The sequence below is a fragment of the Calonectris borealis genome, chromosome 35 (assembly GCF_964195595.1).
Source record: "Calonectris borealis chromosome 35, bCalBor7.hap1.2, whole genome shotgun sequence".
Classification (NCBI taxonomy): domain Eukaryota; kingdom Metazoa; phylum Chordata; class Aves; order Procellariiformes; family Procellariidae; genus Calonectris; species Calonectris borealis.
The window spans coordinates 84,079-101,344 of record NC_134346.1 but is presented as its reverse complement, the minus strand read 5'-3'; the positions used below and the strand labels follow the sequence as shown (position 1 = coordinate 101,344).

Here is a 17,266-nt window from a genome sequence, read left to right as displayed (position 1 = left end):
ACTCGGGGTCCCTCGGGAAGGTGGGGGGCACCCGAAGGCCTGGATCCCCGTGGCGGGACAAAGATCCCCCAATCGGCTGCTAAAAAAAACAGCTCTGGGTCAAGTGGGGGAGGAGCGAGGTCAACAAGGGCAAGAGCTCAGCCCAGGCCCCTCCCCCTTCCCCCCACCCCCACCCTTCACCCAACAGGGACCCAGACATCCAGGTGGTCGCCCCCTCCCCAACGATGCAGAAGAGCACCCAGTGCTTGGGTCCATGAGATAAGAGAGGGGAGGAAATCGGGGGAGGAGGAGGGGGATGGGGGAAGGGGGAGGAGGAGGGGGATGGGGGGGAGGGGATGGGCACCCAGATGCATGGGTCCTGGGGTGCGGTGGGGGAGGGGCAGGGAAAGGCCACCCCCAGACGTGTTCCCATGAACGTGGCTTCTGGTTGCGGTCAAGAAACAGAGTTGCCCAACATCGTCAAAACCACTTCCCCCTCCCCTCCCCCACCCCTGGGATTCCTCCCTTTCTCTCTTCCCCCGCCCCCCACCGAGGCACCCAGACATTTGGAGAACCCAGACATGTGGGTGACGCCCCCACCCCACCCACCACCTAAGAAGAGGACCCAAGTGTCCGGGAGGGGACCCAGGCATCCGAGGCACCCAACGTCCCAGGGTACGTAGGGGGAATGGGGAGGGGGAGCACCCCGGTCCCCTCCCCAACACCCAGGTCCTTTGGGTGACATAGGGTGGGGTTGGGGTGGGGTCCCTGGGTCCCCTCTGGGATTTAGGGTGGGGGGACACAGGGTGCAATTGGGGGTGTTGGCTGCCTCAGTTTGCTGGGGTTTACTGGGAGGAACTGGGGAGGAACTGGGATGGTGGCGGGGGAGCTGCCCGGGAGAGCCGGGTCCTCCTCCCCACCAGCACCCCCACATCTCCAAGCATGGGACCAGATCCAACCCCACCCTTCACCCCAAGGGAACCCAGGCGTCCAGGGGCTGCCCTTCCCCCCCCGCAAAACCCCTCGGTGACTGCCCCTCCCCTCCCCCCCCCCCCATCAGGAAACAGGAATTAAACAAATAAGGGTGGCAACACCCACCCGGATACCTGGGGCCTCTTTGGGAGTGAGAAGTAGCGGTGGAGAACGAGGACGCTTGGGTCCCCCCCCTTTGGAGCGAGGTGAGCTCGCCCCTCCCCCACCCCGCCCCGGGATGCCTGGGTCCCCTTTGGAGAGGTGGGTTGGAGTAGGGCGAGGCCCACCCCCACGCTTGGGTGTTCTCCAAGTCCCCCCCCTCTTGGTCCATTGGTTGGAATAGGAGAAGCCTCCTAAGATATTTAGAAGCCTCCTGAGATACTTCCGTTTCTTCTAAGGAGCCTGGGTTCCGCCCGAGGTGGGACCCACAGCACCCACCTCGGTTCTCCCTTCCCCCACCCAACCCTACTACGCGTCCACGTATCTCCCCAGGGTTGTCCTCCCACCATGCTGGTCCTCACCATCTACATCGTGGCCTTCACCATCGGCCTCCCGGCCAACATCTTCGTCTTCGCCACCCTCCTGAGCACCGCGCGGCGGCGGCGCCTCTCCTCCTCCACCATCCTTCTCCTCAACCTGACGGCCGCCGACCTTCTCCTCCTCCTCTTCCTCCCCTTCAAGATGGTCGAAGCGGCCGCCGGCATGACCTGGCCCTTACCGATTGTCCTCTGCCCGGTGGCCAACTACTGCTTCTACTCCACCATCTATCTCAGCAGCCTCTTCTTGGCGGCCCTCAGCGTCGAGCGTTATCTTAGCGTCGTCTTCCCCCTCCACTACACCAATCAGAGAAGAGCAGGGCGGGCGATGGCCGCCAGCCTCATCATCTGGCTCTTGGCTTGCTCCCATTGCTCCATCGTCTTCGCGGCCGAGTATCACAGCGGGAGGAACCCGCCCACAACCAACAGCTCCGCTGTCATTGGCTCTGCTGACTCCAAGATGTCCAATCCTGATGGCCTCAACTCCAACGGCTTCAGCATCTCCGACCACGAGTACTCCACCACCGACGGCTTCCTCCACAGTAGGAGCATCTCCAGCGCCGATGGCTTCAACCCCGATGACTTCAAGATGTCCCCTCTCGGTGGCTCCATCACCCACGGCTTCAACCCCAGCAGTTCCAAGATCTCCAGCCCCACCGGCGCCAAGCCCAAGGTCTTCAGGAACTCCGACTCCACGGACAATAGCTTCGTCCCCCGTGGCTCCAAGACCACCAACGGCGCCATCTCCACCCGGAACGGCTCCAGGATCTCCAATCGCAGCAAGCCCCAGACCTCCAAACCCAACATCTCCACCTCCAAAACATCTACCCGCCATGGCGCCACCGCCCAGGCCGCGTCCGGCTCCAGCGCCAGCTCCCGGACCTCCACTGGTCCCAGTTCAACCGCTCCCATCGTCCGCGATGGCTCTAACGCCACCAACGTCTACAAATGCTACGATGACTTCTCTGAAGAGCAGCTACGCTTCGTCCTCCCGCTACGCCTGGAGCTCTTCCTCGTCCTCTTCCTCCTCCCCTTCGCCGTCACCATCTTCTGCTACATCAACTTCGTGCGAGTTCTCCTCGCCCGGCCAAATATTTCCCTGGAGAAGAAACAACGAGCCGTGGGCTTGGCCGTGGCCACCATGGTCAACTTTGGGGTCTGCTTCGCGCCCTACAACATCTCACACGTGGTGGGCTTCGTGGAGAAGAAGAGCCCGGCTTGGAGAACCTACGCTTTGCTCTTCACCAGCCTCAACGCCGCTCTGGATCCCGTCATCTTCTACTTCTCCTCCACGGCGGTGCAGAAGGCCACGGCGGGGGTGGTGGGGGCCGTGCGGGACAAGCTGCGGGGATTTGTGGGCTTGTGTTATGGGGCGTTTTCTCCTGGGACCTCCCAGGGTGAGTCTGTGGGTTCCTCGACATGAAGCTTCTGGGGCAAAGGGGTGAAAGGTCTCAGCATGGGGGGCGGATTTGATTGGGGGGGGTGGATTTGGGGGAGGATCTGAAGGGCTTTGGCCAATGATGAGGGTTCCAAGATCCAACTTGGCCCCATAGCATTAACCAATACCGGGTCACGGTAATGTCTCCAGCATCTGTAGGACCATGGAGAACTTGGGGTCATGGGTTGGGTGATGACATCAGCCATAAGGTCACGGGGTGGTCTCTAACCTGCCTGTGGCCGTGGAGAACTTGGACCGGTAGTTCGAAGGTTAAGGTCTCCATAGATCTGAGGTCCCATGGGGTTAAGATCCATGTTGTCCATGGCCTTCATCGGTTGAGGGGCTCCTGTGGTCTCCAAGGGACCAAAAGTATCATGAGGTCTCCATCAATCTATGGCCTCCATGGATCTAAAGGCCTCCACGGGGTCAAGGCCTCCACGGGGTCAAGGCCTCCACGGGGTCAAGGCCTCCACGGGGTCAAGGCCTCCACGGGTGTTCTACAGCGTCCCCAGGTCCACGTGACCTCCTTAACCTCCGATCATCCATCCCCTCCATGGATCAACAGCTTCTGTGGGACGAAGGAATCCAAGGGTCCATGGCCTCCATGGAGCCAAGATTGGTGTTGGCTGGTGGCCTCCGTGGCTGGATGTCCTCCATAGGTGAAAGCTCTCCATGGACCCACGGCCTCCAAGAGTGGTGGGCTCCAGGGGGCCACGTCCTCCATGGGATGGTGGTCTCCAGGGGACCACGTCCTCCATGGGATGGTGGTCTCCAGGGGACCACGTCCTCCATGGGATGGTGGTCTCCAGGGGACCACGTCCTCCACGGGATGGTGGCCCCATCTCACTTCTCTTCCCCCAGAGACCCCTGCCCCAAACACGAGCTATTTATTCAAGACTGTGGTCCAAGTGTGGTCAATGCCGAAGCGGGGGGGAGATGGGGACACCAGGATCCAAGAGGAAAAGAGGGACACCTGGGTGCCCTCTGGGTGGGGGATGGGTCACCCCCAGAGTCTTGGGTCTCCTGGTGGGAAGAGATGCGAGGACACCTCAAAGATGGCGAGGGTGATGATGGTGAGGGTGATGATGGTGGTGGGGATGATGGCGAGAAGAAGTAACTCAAACACCTGGGTCCACCCCACCTGGGGAGGGGAGGGGAAGCTCACCCAAATTCTTGGGCATGTCCCCCCCCACCCCACCCCCGGTGCTCTGGCGCCATCTAGCGGCCCATCGACGTTACCACACCCATTGGGTGGGGGGGGGGGTGCTCACCCACCCAAACCCACCCGGACACCTGGGTGTCACCTACACCCCAACCCCCCCACAGGGGACCCAGGGGTCCGGGATCATTTCGCTCTAGGTCCCATATGCAAATAAGGATGCAAATGAGCCCAGGGAGAAGCAGGAAGGTGCATCAACGCCACACGGATGCCTTCCCCTCCCCCACTTTAGGGGGGATATAATTGTAATTAAGAATAATTAACATATAGACACAACCCTCCATTGTCTTTAAGCAACAGACATTAATTACCCCCCAATTAAAAAAAAAAAAAAATTAAAATCGTTATTTAAGAAACAAAGATAAACTAAAAATAACAACAATTAAAAAAAAAACACCGACAAAGAAAAAAAAACAACAAAAAAGCCCAATAAAAATAACACCACCGGGAAATTAATTAGCTGTAACGAACGCATGCGAGCTTCTCTTTAACGAAGCCATCATTAATTACACCCAACGAGCCCGAGGAAATTCAAAAACGTACATTTGAGAATCAAATTAGCATACTAATTGAGCGTGATGAATGCCTAAACTCAGCGTCATTAATGCCACTAATAATTAATACTATTTGGATGTCGTTAACGCCCGTGCTCTGTAAAATAATCAACTCCAGATTTTTAATTAGCAAGCTGAAGATAAATAAAACGAGAAAGCTGCTGGCTTGTAATGAATGTATACGTCTAGCATCGTTATAAAATTCAAATAGCGCAGGCATTAATTACACCCAATTAGTACTAAACTAACAATTACATTCTACTTTTTCTTAAGCCAAATAAACCTAGAACACTAACGAGGTTTAGCGGCACAGTTAAGCTTTACAGTTAGGCTTAGGGTCAGGCTTTACAGTTGGTGATGGGGGATAACGCTTAGGTTAAGCCTAAAGTTTAGGTCAGCGCTTTGGAGAGGGGTTAGAGCGAGATTTAAGGGTTAGGTTTAGGGTTAAGTTCGGGTTTAGGGTTAATCTTGGGGGGGTTAAGCTTAGTATTAGGGTCCTGCTGAGTGTTAAGGCATTACATCAGGTTTAATGGCTTAATAGTTAGGCTTAGGTTTGTAGTCGGGGATAATGTTAAGGATTTAGGTTAACTCTTAGCACAGGACTGAGGGCTAAGCCTAGGACTTAGGTTCACCCTTAGGTCTAGGGCTAGGCCTAGGGTTTGGGTTAGTCTTTACAATACAAGTTAAGGCGTGGCCTAGCGTTCCCGTCAGCCATTAGGATTGGGACTGGGATTTGGCTTAACCATTAGGCTAGGAGTTACGGCTAGGTCTAAGGTTTGGGTTAGCCATTAGAGTTACGGCTAGGCTGAGCGTTTAGGATCGGACTTCGAGCTAAGCCTAGGGTTCAGGGTCGCCATTAGGCCTACGCCTGGGGTTTGGGTGAGCCCTTAGGCTAAGACTCAGGACTAGACCTTGGGTTCAGGTCAGGCTTGGATCTAAGGCTAGGGCTAGGCTTTAGGGCTAGCCCTTAGGATAGGAGTTAGGCCTAGGGTTTAGGATAGGACTTAGGGCTGAGCCTACGTTTCGATTAGTCCTTAGAATATAAGTTAGGCCTAGGCACAGGGTTTGAGTTCAGCCTCAGCCTTGGGTTTAGGACAGGGGTCAGGCCACGGCCTAGGGTTTGGGCAAGGGCTTAGGATGGGACTTAAGGCTAGGAATAGGCTTTAGGGCTAGGTTTACCTATATGTTTACAGTTAGGGGCTGGGTAGGAGGGGCCGCCAGGGCTTAGGAGGGGCCGCCAGGGCTTAGGAGGGGCCGCCAGGGCTTAGGAGGGGCCGCCAGGGCTTAGGAGGGGCCGCCAGGGCTTAGGAGGGGCCGCCAGGGCTTAGGAGGGGCCGCCAGGGCTTAGGAGGGGCCGCCAGGGCTTAGGAGGGGCCGCCAGGGCTTAGGAGGGGCCGGCCAGGGCTTAGGAGGGGCCGGCCAGGGCTTAGGAGGGGCCGCCAGGGAGCTGCTGTCAAGCTTTGAGGCTGAAGCATCTCTTGAGGACCACGTCTTCTCTACAAGCTGGATTCCCGGGCGCTAAACCTGCCACCTTCTCCTTGCCTTGAGGGGCACCTCGGTTCCTCCAGCCCTTGAGGGTGAAGTCAGTGATGACATCAGCAATTAATAAACCACTCAAAGTCATTGACAATCCCTGATCGCATCAGTTCTTGAATGTAGATCTGCTTTGCAACTTCTCTACAGTGACCCTCCGCTGCAACTCGAGGCGCCATCAGAACCACAACCTTCTCCAGATGGTTCTTCACCACGTTCCATACCACGGACGAGACCTTCCCGCAACGATGGACCTTCACCCCGTCGCTCGAACCCTTCCAGGGCACCTCAGTTAACCCCCTCCCTGCAAAACACCCCAGCCCCAGCCTGTCTTCTGCTGAAACTTCAGTGAGGAACGTCACCTTGAAGAGCAACCAGGACCAGAGACGGGAGAAAACGAGCCATAATTAAAGAAAACCTCATTTTTTCCTTGTAAAAACCCCTAAAAGCCGTTTTTTCAACTCTAAACGCAACCCGCAAGGAAAAAAAAAGCCACAGAGAAGATTAGACAAATTAAAAAGCCCATAATTAACGGAGAAACCACTCGTCCCCACCACGTCCCTTCTTCCACCCTCCGGGTGTGGTGGGCCGTCACCCCACGTTCCCACCTACCTGCTTACGGAAGGAGACCTTGCTGGTTGCACCCCGTGCCATCCTTCTTCTGCTTCGTCAGCTCCACCGAGACTCGCTCAAGGATGGGCTTTGACCACCCGAGCGGTCCCCACGGCCCCTGCAAAACCCAACGACTCAACACGCGGCTTGCCAAGAGCTACCATCTCCACCCAAGCGAGCCACCACGATCAACGTGTCACCAAGCCACGGTGGGACCAGGCTACCCCAGACTCTACCATGACTACGTCCATGGGCAAAGCAGCTCCACCTCCACATAGACAACACAACCACCACCACGGGATGCAAAAAAACCACCAGATGAATTCCAGAAGAAGACACCCAGCTGGCCAAAAAGTCCTACGATGGCTATGGATGCTCTAGCGTGGTCCTCAAGAGATGAATGCCGTGGCTTGGCATTGAAGATGATCGATGAAGCCGTGATGATTGATGAAGACGGACCACCCGGGAAGACTTAAGACTGATGACGCAGGGAAGAAACCCCTGAAAGGACTCCGATGAGTCATTGAGATAAGACCTGAGGACCACGGCCAAGCAAGAGCCAGAAGAACGACTGGCCAAGAAGATCTACAGAAGATCGGCGCTTCTACGTGGTGGCACAAGACAAGATGGGCTCGATGGGCGCGGTGATGAGAACTGGAACGGGCAAGGAGATGAAGATGGCCGCTGGGTAGCGATATGATGCGGATGTGGAGCTCCTCAAGCATGAGGAGCAAGACGAACGTGAAGACACACACGACATTGAGTGCACACCACCAAGACCTTCTCGAGCTGCTTTGCCGATGGGACGAGTTGGTCCCTCTACCTCAAGGTGACTCCCCTGGGACAACCCTTCCCACGGCACCCATTTTCACACCATCTACAGCTACTTAGCTTTCACGGCGCTGTAGGTGACGCTCCGTCCTCAACAACATCCATCCACGGCTCCAACCTCATCATCTAACCTCAAAGGTCCTGTGATGGACACGTCCCCCTTGGTCACCTGCAAAAAAAACCACAGAATTGGTTGACACCTGCTTCATCCATGACAAAGTTGTCCACCAAAACTCGAGGTTGATCTGCTCACCCGCTCTGCTCCCGTCTCGAGAAGATGACATCGCAGTCACAGTCGCTCATGGGACCTGGAAAACCAAAGTGACATGATGACCACTCTTCTCCAGGAGCAACCATCTGCTCTATGAAACCCACCACACCTCTTCTCTCACCTCAAAGCCTCAACTGTTTTTGGAGGTCCACCTACAGAAGAAAGAAGAAAGTCATGGCTGAGACTCCTCTCCCGCTCCTTTAGCTTGGCCCCTCACCCATCCCACGTCCAACTCCTCAAAGGACCATGAAGATGAGGGGGGCCCACCTGGAAGACCCCAAGACGACAGGGTGGACCTCCTAGAAAACCCAAAGACGACGGGGTGGACCTCCTAGAAACCCCAAAGACGACGGGGTGGACCTCCTGGAAACCCCAAAGACGACGGGGTGGACCTCCTGGAAACCCCAAAGACGACGGGGTGGACCTCCTGGAAACCCCAAAGACGACGGGGTGGACCTCCTGGAAACCCCAAAGACGACGGGGTGGACCTCCTAAAAAACCCAAAGACGACGGGGTGGACCTCCTAAAAAACCCAAAGCAGATGACACATCTAATCACACCAACAGTGATGCCTCAAGAAGGACTCACCTTCTCCAGTTGGGTGGTCGTATCTTACCTTGCCCAACTGCGGTCGGGGTGGGTGGACATCCCGCTTTCCACATGGCTCCGCACCTCACGAATAACACCGAGTTCAGTTGTCCCACAGGGACCAACGGTGGCACAGGGTCTCTATCACCAATTGATCTTCTTGAGGTTCTCCACTTGCCTCCTTTTAACTCCCTCTGGTGGCCTTCTCCTCGCTCTGCAATAAAAACATAACAATTATCACGTGGAGGCTGAGAACTCACCTAAAAACCCAAGAAAACCTTCTCCATGAGACTTCTTCGGTCCACTGACCTTCTCCATCTGGGCTTCGTGGTCCGATCCACCAGGCCAAGCCATGCTCACGTTGAGAAGACCACCAAAAAGAAGAAAAATATCATTAATAATCGAATTATTATTTTCATGAGAGTAGACATCCTTCCTTCTTCTTCCCCCCACCCCAGACTCATCGTTTCCCTCCAGCACGTGAACACCTCCCACCGCTCCCATTTCACTCTGCTGCTGGAGGTCACCACATCTTGCAGCTGCTGGTAGGGTTGGTCCATCTCCAACATCTTAACGAGTGAAGACTTGAGTAGCAAGCTGTTACCTCTGTACCTTGAAGGACACCTGCGTGGAGACCTCCTTGAGCTTTAACCTCCAAACCTTTAAAGACGCCTGCCCAGAGACCTCCTCCAGCTCTTGCCTCTTCCAGACGCATAGAAACACCTACCTGGAGACCTCCATCGAGCTCTTACCTCCTCCAAACCTGGAAGGACACCTGCCTGGAGACCTCCTCCACCTCTTACCTCCTCCAGATCCATAAGGACGCCTGCCCAGAGACCTCCTCCAGCTCTTACCTCCTGCAGATGCAGAAGGACACCTGCCCAGAGACCTCCTCCACCTCTTACCTCCTCCAGACGCAGAAGGACGCCTGCCTGGAGACCTCCTCCAGCTCTTACCTCCTCCAGACGCAGAAGGACGCCTGCCTGGAGACCTCCTCCAGCTCTTACCTTCTCCAGACGCGGAAGGACGCCTGCCCAGAGACCTCCTCCAGCTGTTACCTCCTTCACACACATAGAAACACTTACCTGGAGACCTCCATCGAGCTCTTACCTCCTCCAAACCTGGAAGGACACCTGCCCGGACACCTCCTCCAGCTCTTACCTCCTCCAGACGCAGAAGGACACCTGCCCAGAGACCTCCTCCAGCTCTTACCTCCTCCGGATGCGGAAGGACGCCTGCCCAGAGACCTCCTCCATCTCTTACCTCCTCCAGACGCAGAAGGACGCCTGCCCAGAGACCTCCTCCACCTCTTACCTCCTCCAGATGTAGAAGGACGCCTGCCCGGAGACCTCCTCAAGCTCTTACCTCCTCCAGACCTAGAAGGACGCCTGCCTGGAGACCTCCTCCAGCTCTTACCTCCTCCAGACGCAGAAGGACGCCTGCCCGGAGACCTCCTTGAGCTCTTACCTCCTCCGGACGCGCAAGGACGCCTGCCCGGAGACCTCCTCGAGCTCTTACCTCCTCCAGACGTAGAGGGACACCTGCCCAGAGACCTCCTCCAGCTCTTACCTCCTCCAGACGTAGAGGGACACCTGCCCAGAGACCTCCTTAAGCTCCTACCTCCTCCAGATGTAGAAGGACACCTGCACAGAGACCTTCTCCAGCTCTTACCTCCTCCAGATGTAGAAGGACACCTGCCTGGAGACCTCCTCCAGCTCTTACCTCCTCCAGATGTAGAAGGACACCTGCCCAGAGACCTCCTCCGCCTCTTTCCTCCTCCAGACGCAAAAGGACACCTGCCTGGAAATGTCCTTGAACTCTTACCTCCTCCAGATGTAGAAGAATGTCTGCCCAGAGACCTCCTTAAGCTCCTACCTCCTCCAGATGTAGAGGGACACCTGCACAGAGACCTTCTCCAGCTCTTACCTCCTCCAGATGTAGAAGGACACCTGCCTGGAAACCTCCTCCAGCTCTTACCTCCTCCAAATGTAGAAGGACACCTGCCTGGAGACCTCCTCCAGCTCTTACCATCTCCAGACTTGGAAGGACGCCTGCCCGGAGACCGGCTCCAGCTCTTACCTCCTCCAGACGCAGAAGGACGCCTGCCTGGAGACCTCCTCCAGCTCTTACCTCCTCCAGACGCAAAAGGACGCCGGCCCAGAGACCTCCTCCAGCTCTTACCTCCTCCGGACGCGGAAGGACGCCTGCCCAGAGACCTTCTCGACCTCTTACCTCCTCCAGACGTAGAGGGACGCCTGCCCAGAAACCTCCTCCAGCTCTTACCTCCTCCAGATGCAGAAGGATGCCTGCCCGGAGACCTCCTCCACCTCTTACCTCCTCCAAACCTGGAAGTACACCTGCCTGGAGACCTCCTCCAGCTCCTACCTCCTGCAGATGCGGAAGGACACCTGCCCAGAGACCTCCTCCACCTCTTACCTCCTCCAGACGCAGAAGGACGTCTGCCCCGAGACCTCCACCAGCTCTTACCTCCTCCAGATGTAGAAGGACGCCTGCCCAGAGACCTCTTCCAGCTCTTACCTTCTCCAGACTTGGAAGGACGCCTGCCCAGAGACCTCTTCCAGCTCTTAACTTCTCCAGACTTGGAAGGACGCCTGCCCAGAGACCTCCTCCAGCTCTTACGTCCTTCAGAGACATAGAAACACTTACCTGGAGACCTCCATCGAGCTCTTACCTCCTCCAAACCTGGAAGGACACCTGCTCGGACACCTCCTTGAGCTCTTACCTCCTCCAGATGTAGAAGGACGCCTGCCCAGAGACCTCCTCGAGCTCTTACCTCCTCCAGACACGGAAGGATGCCTGCCCAAAGACCTCCTCCAGCTCTTACCTCCACCAGATGCAAAAGGACGCCGGCCCAGAGACCTCCTCCAGCTCTTACCTCCTCCAGACGCAGAAGGACGCCTGCCCAGAGACCTCTTCCAGCTCTTACCTCCTCCAGACGCGGAAGGACGCCTGCCCAGAGACCTCCTCCAGCTCTTACCTCCTCCAGACGCGGAAGGACACCTGCCCAGAGACCTCCTCCACCTCTTACCTCCTCCAGACGCATAGAAATGCCTACCTGGAGACCTCCATTGAGCTCTTACCTCCTCCAAACCTGGAAGAACACCTGCCTGGAAACCGCCTCCATTTCTTACCTCTTCCAGATACAGAAGGACACCTGCCCAGAGACCTCCTCAAGCTCTTACCTCTTCCAGACGCAGAAGGACGCCTGCCCAGGGACCTCCTCCAGCTCTTACCTTCTCCAGACGCAGAAGGACGCCTGCCTAGAGACCTTCTCCAGCTCTTACCTTCTCCAGACGCAGAAGGATGCCTGCCCAGAGACCTTCTCCAGCTCTTACCTTCTCCAGACGCAGAAGGACGCCTGCCCAGAGACCTTCTCCAGCTCTTACCTTCTCCAGACGCAGAAGTACACCTGCCCAGAGACCTCTTCCAGCTCTTACCTCCTCCAGATGTAGAAGGACGCCTGCCTGGAGACCTCCTCCAGCTCTTACCTTCTCCAGACGCAGAAGGACGCCTGCCCAGAGACCTCCTCCAGCTCTTACCTCCTCCAGACGTGGCAGGACGCCTGCCTGGAGACCTCCTCCAGCTCTTACCTCGTCCTGCTGCAGAAGGACACCTGCTCAAAGACCTCCTCCAGCTCTTACCTCCTCCAGATGCAGAAGGACGCCTGCCCAGAGACCTCCTCCAGCTCTTACCTCCTCCAGACGCAGAAGGACGCCTGCCTGGAGACCTCCTCCACCTCTTACCTCCTCCGGACGCGGAAGGACGCCTGCCCAGAGACCTCCTCCACCTCTTACCTCCACCAGACGCAAAAGGACGCCTGCCTGGAGACCTCCTCCATCTCTTACCTCCTCCAGACGTGGAAGGACGCCTGTTCAAAGACCTCCTCCACCTCTTTCCTCCTCCAGACGCAAAAGGACGCCTCCCTGGAAATGTCCTTGAACTCTTACCTCCTCCAGATGTAGAAGAACGTCTGCCCAGAGACCTCCCTGAGCTCTTACCTCCTCCAGATGCAGAAGGACGCCTGCCCAGAGACCTCCTCCAGCTCTTACCTCCTCCAGATGTACAAGGACGCCTGCCTGGAGACCTCCTCTAGCTCTTACCTCCTCCAGACTTGGAAGGACACCTGCCCAGAGACCTCCTCAAGCTCTTACCTCCTCCAGATGTAGAAGGACGCCTGCCCAGAGACCTCCTCCAGCTCTTACCTTCTCCAGACGAACAAGGACACCTGCCCAGAGACCTCCTCCACCTCTTACCCTCCTCCATATGTAGAAGGACGCCTGCCCGGAGACCTCCTTGAGATCTTACCTCCTCCAGATGCAGAAGGACGTCTGCCCGGAAAAGTCCTTAAACTCTTACCTCCTCCAGACGCCAAAGGACGCCTGCCCAGAGACCTTCTCGATCTCTTACCTCCTCCAGATGTAGAGGGACGCCTGCCCAGAGACCTCCTCCAGCTCTTACCTCCTCCAGACGTAGAAGGACACCTGCCCAGAGACCTCCTTGACCTCTTACCTCCTCCAGACATGGAACGACGCCTACCCGGAGACCTCCTCCAGCTCTTACCTCCTCCAGATGCACAGGGACGCCTGCCCGGAGACCTCCTCCAGCTCTTACCTCCTCCAGACGCAGAAGGACGCCTGCCCAGAGACCTCCTCCAGCTCTTACCTTCTCCAGACGCAAAAGGACGCCTGCCTGGAAGTGTCCTTGAACTCTTACCTCCTCCAGACGCAGAAGGACGCCTGCCCAGAGACCTCCTCCACCTCTTACCTTCTCCAGACGCAGAAGGACGCCTGCCCAGAGACCTCCTCCACCTCTTACCTCCTCCAGATGTAGAAGGACACCTGCCCAGAGACCTCTTCCAGCTCTTACCTCCTCCAGATATAGAAGGACACCTGCCTGGAGACCGCCTCCAGCTCTTACCTTCTCCAGACGCAGAAGGACGCCTGCCCAGAGACCTCCTCCAGCTCTTACCTCCTCCAGACGTGGCAGGACGCCTGCCTGGAGACCTCCTCCAGCTCTTACCTCGTCCTGCTGCAGAAGGACACCTGCTCAAAGACCTCCTCAAGCTCTTACCTCCTCCAGACGCAGAAGGACGCCTGCCTGGAGACCTCCTCCAGCTCTTACCTCCTCCGGACGCAAAAGGACGCCTGCCCAGAGACCTCTTCCACCTCTTACCTCCACCAGACGCAAAAGGACGCCTGCCTGGAGACCTCCTCCATCTCTTACCTCCTCCAGACGTGGAAGGACGCCTGCCTGGAGACCTCCTCCAGACGTGGAAGGATGCCTGTTCAAAGACCTCCTCCACCTCTTTCCTCCTCCAGACGCAAAAGGACGCCTCCCTAGAAATGTCCTTGAACTCTTACCTCCTCCAGATGTAGAAGAACGTCTGCCCAGAGACCTCCTTAAACTTTTACCTCTTCCAGACGTAGAAGGACACCTGCCCAGAGACCTCCTCCAGCTCTTACCTCCTTCAGACGTGGCAGGACGCCTGCCTAGAGACCTCCTCTAGCTCTTACCTCGTCCTGCTGCAGAGGGACACCTGCCCAGAGACCTCCAGCTCTTACCTCCTCCAGACGCATGGAAATGCCTACCTGGAGACCTCCATCGAGCTCTTACCTCCTCCAAACCTGGAAGGACACCTGCCCGGACACCTCCTCAAGCTCTTACCTCCTCCAGACGTAGAAGGACACCTGCCTGGAAAAGTCCTTGAACTCTTACCTCCTCCAGACACAGAAGGACGCCTGCCCAGAGACCTCCTTGAGCTCTTACCTCCTCCATGCGTAGAAGGACGCCTGCCCAGAGACCTCCTCCACCTCTTACCTCCTCCAGACTTGGAAGGACGCCTGCCTGGAGACCTCCTCCCGCTCTTACCTCCTCCAGACCTGGAAGCACACCTGCCAGGAGACCTCCTCAAGCCAAGCTATCTTCATCTAGAAGAAAAAAAAAAACCCAACAGATGTGGGGAACGAAGGGATCTTCTCCCCCCTGAAGACCTCAGAGATCAATAAATACCCACAGGCACTGGTTGATCTTAGCTCATCTTGACCCTCTTACCTCAAGTTCTTACCTCCAAACTTTGAAGAACATCTGCTTGGAGACCTCCTCAAGCCAGAGTGGTGACCAAGGCGACCTCCGCAAGCCATAACTCAAACACCAATGGAGACCTCCTTGAGCCCAAACCTCTGAAGACTGAAGAAGATCTCCTCAAGGCCAGAGCTCCGAGAGATGACGAGAACAACCTCCTCAAACTCCAGGGATGATGAAGACCACCGCAAGCCGGAGCTCCGGGCCAAAACTAAGACCACCACCGCAAGCCGGAGCTCCAAGGATGAAGAAGACCTCCTCGAGCCAAAGCTCTGGGGATGAAGACAACCACCTCCTTGAGCCTGAACTCCTGGGGATGACAAAGACCCCCTCGAGCCAGAGCTCCAAGAACAAAGAAGACCTCCTCAAACTCCAAAGAAAAACAACACCTCCTCAAGCTCTAAGAACAAAGAAGACCTCCTCAAGGTCCAGCAATGAAGAAGACCTCCTCAAGCTCCAAAGAAAAACAACACCTCCTCAAGCTCTAAGAACAAAGAAGACCTCCTCGAGCTCCAGCAATGAAGAAGACCTCCTCAAACTCCAAAGAAAAACAACACCTCCTCAAGCTCTAAGAACAAAGAAGACCTCCTCAAGGTCCAGCAATGAAGAAGACCTCCTCAAACTCCAAAGAAAAACAACACCTCCTCAAGCTCTAAGAACAAAGAAGACCTCCTCAAGGTCCAGCAATGAAGAAGACCTCCTCAAACTCCAAAGAAAAACAACACCTCCTCGAGCTCCAAGAACAAAGAAGACCTCCTCGAGCTCCAAGAACAAAGAAGACCTCCTCGAGCTCCAAGAACAAAGAAGACCTCCTCGAGCTCCAAGAACAAAGAAGACCTCGTCGAGCTCCAAGAACAAAGAAGACCTCCTCGAGCTCCAAGAACAAAGAAGACCTCCTCGAGCTCCAAGAACAAAGAAGACCTCCTCGAGCTCCAGCGACGAAGAAGACCTCCTCGAGCTCCAGCGATGACCTCCTCGAGCTCCAGCGACGAAGGAGACCTCCTCAAACCCCCACTCAGGCCGAGCCCCTACAGAGCTCCAACCCCTATGGAGTCCACGAGGAGACTAAGCCTGCTGGCCTACCCTCAGGGTTGATATACATCCCGGCCACGCCCACCCCACCCACCATCACCTGGGGAAGGGGTGGGGCCGGCCAGCAGAAACCATAAGGAGAAACACCTGGGGTCCCTATAGATGTTGTAGGAAAGGAATCCCCTATGGCTGCCCTATGGAGGGGGGGGAAGACATCTAGAGGCTCCCCGTTGTGGGGGGGGTCCCCTATGGCTGCTGTATGGGGGGGTCCTTATAGCTGCCATATGGGGGGAGGGCTTCTATAGGTGCCTCATTGTGCGCATCCCCTATGGCTGCTGTATGGGGGGGTCCTTATAGCTGCCATATGGGGGGAGGGCTTCTATAGGTGCCTCATTGTGCGCATCCCCTATGGCTGCTGTATGGGGGGGTCCTTATAGCTGCCATATGGGGGGAGGGCTTCTATAGGTGCCTCATTGTGCGCATCCCCTATGGCTGCTGTATGGGGGGTCCCTATGGCAGCCACATGTTGGGGGAGAACATCTAGAGGTGCCTCATTGTGGGGGTCCCCTATGGCTGCTGTATAGGGGGTGTTCCTATGGCAGCCATAGGGGGAGAGGGCTTCTATAGGTGCCTCGTTGGGGGGCGGTTCCCTATGGCAGCCATGGTGGGGGAGGTTTTCTATAGGTGCCTCACTGAGGGCGTCCCCTATAGCTGCTGCATTGGGGGGGGTCCCCATGGCAGCCATATGGGGAGGAGGTTTTCTATAGGTGCCTCACTGAGGGCGTCCCCTATAGCTGCTACATTGGGGGGGGTCCCTATGGCAGCCACGTGAGGGGAAGTCTTCTATAGGTGCCTTATAGTGGGGGTCCCCTATAGCTCCCATATCGGGGGGAGGGTCCCCATGGCTCCCATGCTGTCGTATGGGGGGGGTTCCCTATACCTGCCATACAGGGAAGGCCTCTATAGGTACTGCATGGCGGGGAGGGGGGGGTCTGTATAGCTGCCATATAGAGGCCCCCCATGGCTGCTGTATGGGGAGGTCCCCTATACGTGCTGCATGGGGGAGGGGGTGTCCCTATAGCTTATTGTGGGGGTCCCTTATAGCTGCCACAGGGGGAGGGTCCCTATAGCTGCTGTACGGGGGGGTCCCTATAGCTGCTGTATGGGGGGGGTACCTATAGCTGCTGTACAGGGGGGTACCTGTAGCTGCTGTATGGGGGGGGTACCTATGGGGGGGTCCCTATAGCTGCCACAGGGGAATGGTCCCTATAGCTGCTGTACGGGGGGGTCCCTATAGCTGCTGTATGGGGGGGGTACCTATAGCTGCTGTACGGGGGGGTAGCTGTAGCTGCTGTATGGGGGGGGTACCTATAGCTGCTGTACGGGGGGGTACCTGTAGTTGCTGTATGGGGGGGGTACCTATGGGGGGGGTACCTATAGCTGCTGTACGGGGGGGTCCCTATAGCTGCTGTATGGGGGGGGTACCTATAGCTGCTGTACGGGGAGGTACCTGTAGCTGCTGTATGGGGGGGGTACCTATGGAGGGGGTACCTATAGCTGCTCTATGGGGGGTACCTATAGCTGCCATACAGCGGAGGA

At 56.7% G+C, this 17,266-nt stretch overlaps 1 protein-coding gene across 1 annotated transcript; it reads left to right on the top strand.

Moving 5' to 3' along the window:
- Window positions 1-1,444: 1,444 nt before the first annotated feature.
- On the top strand, window positions 1,445-2,914 carry LOC142074412 (free fatty acid receptor 2-like). Its single transcript, XM_075135021.1, has one exon. The coding sequence runs from the start codon at window positions 1,459-1,461 to the stop codon at window positions 2,908-2,910; it is 1,452 nt and encodes a 483-aa protein (XP_074991122.1). The 5' UTR covers window positions 1,445-1,458; the 3' UTR covers window positions 2,911-2,914.
- The last annotated feature ends 14,352 nt before the right edge of the window (window positions 2,915-17,266 follow it).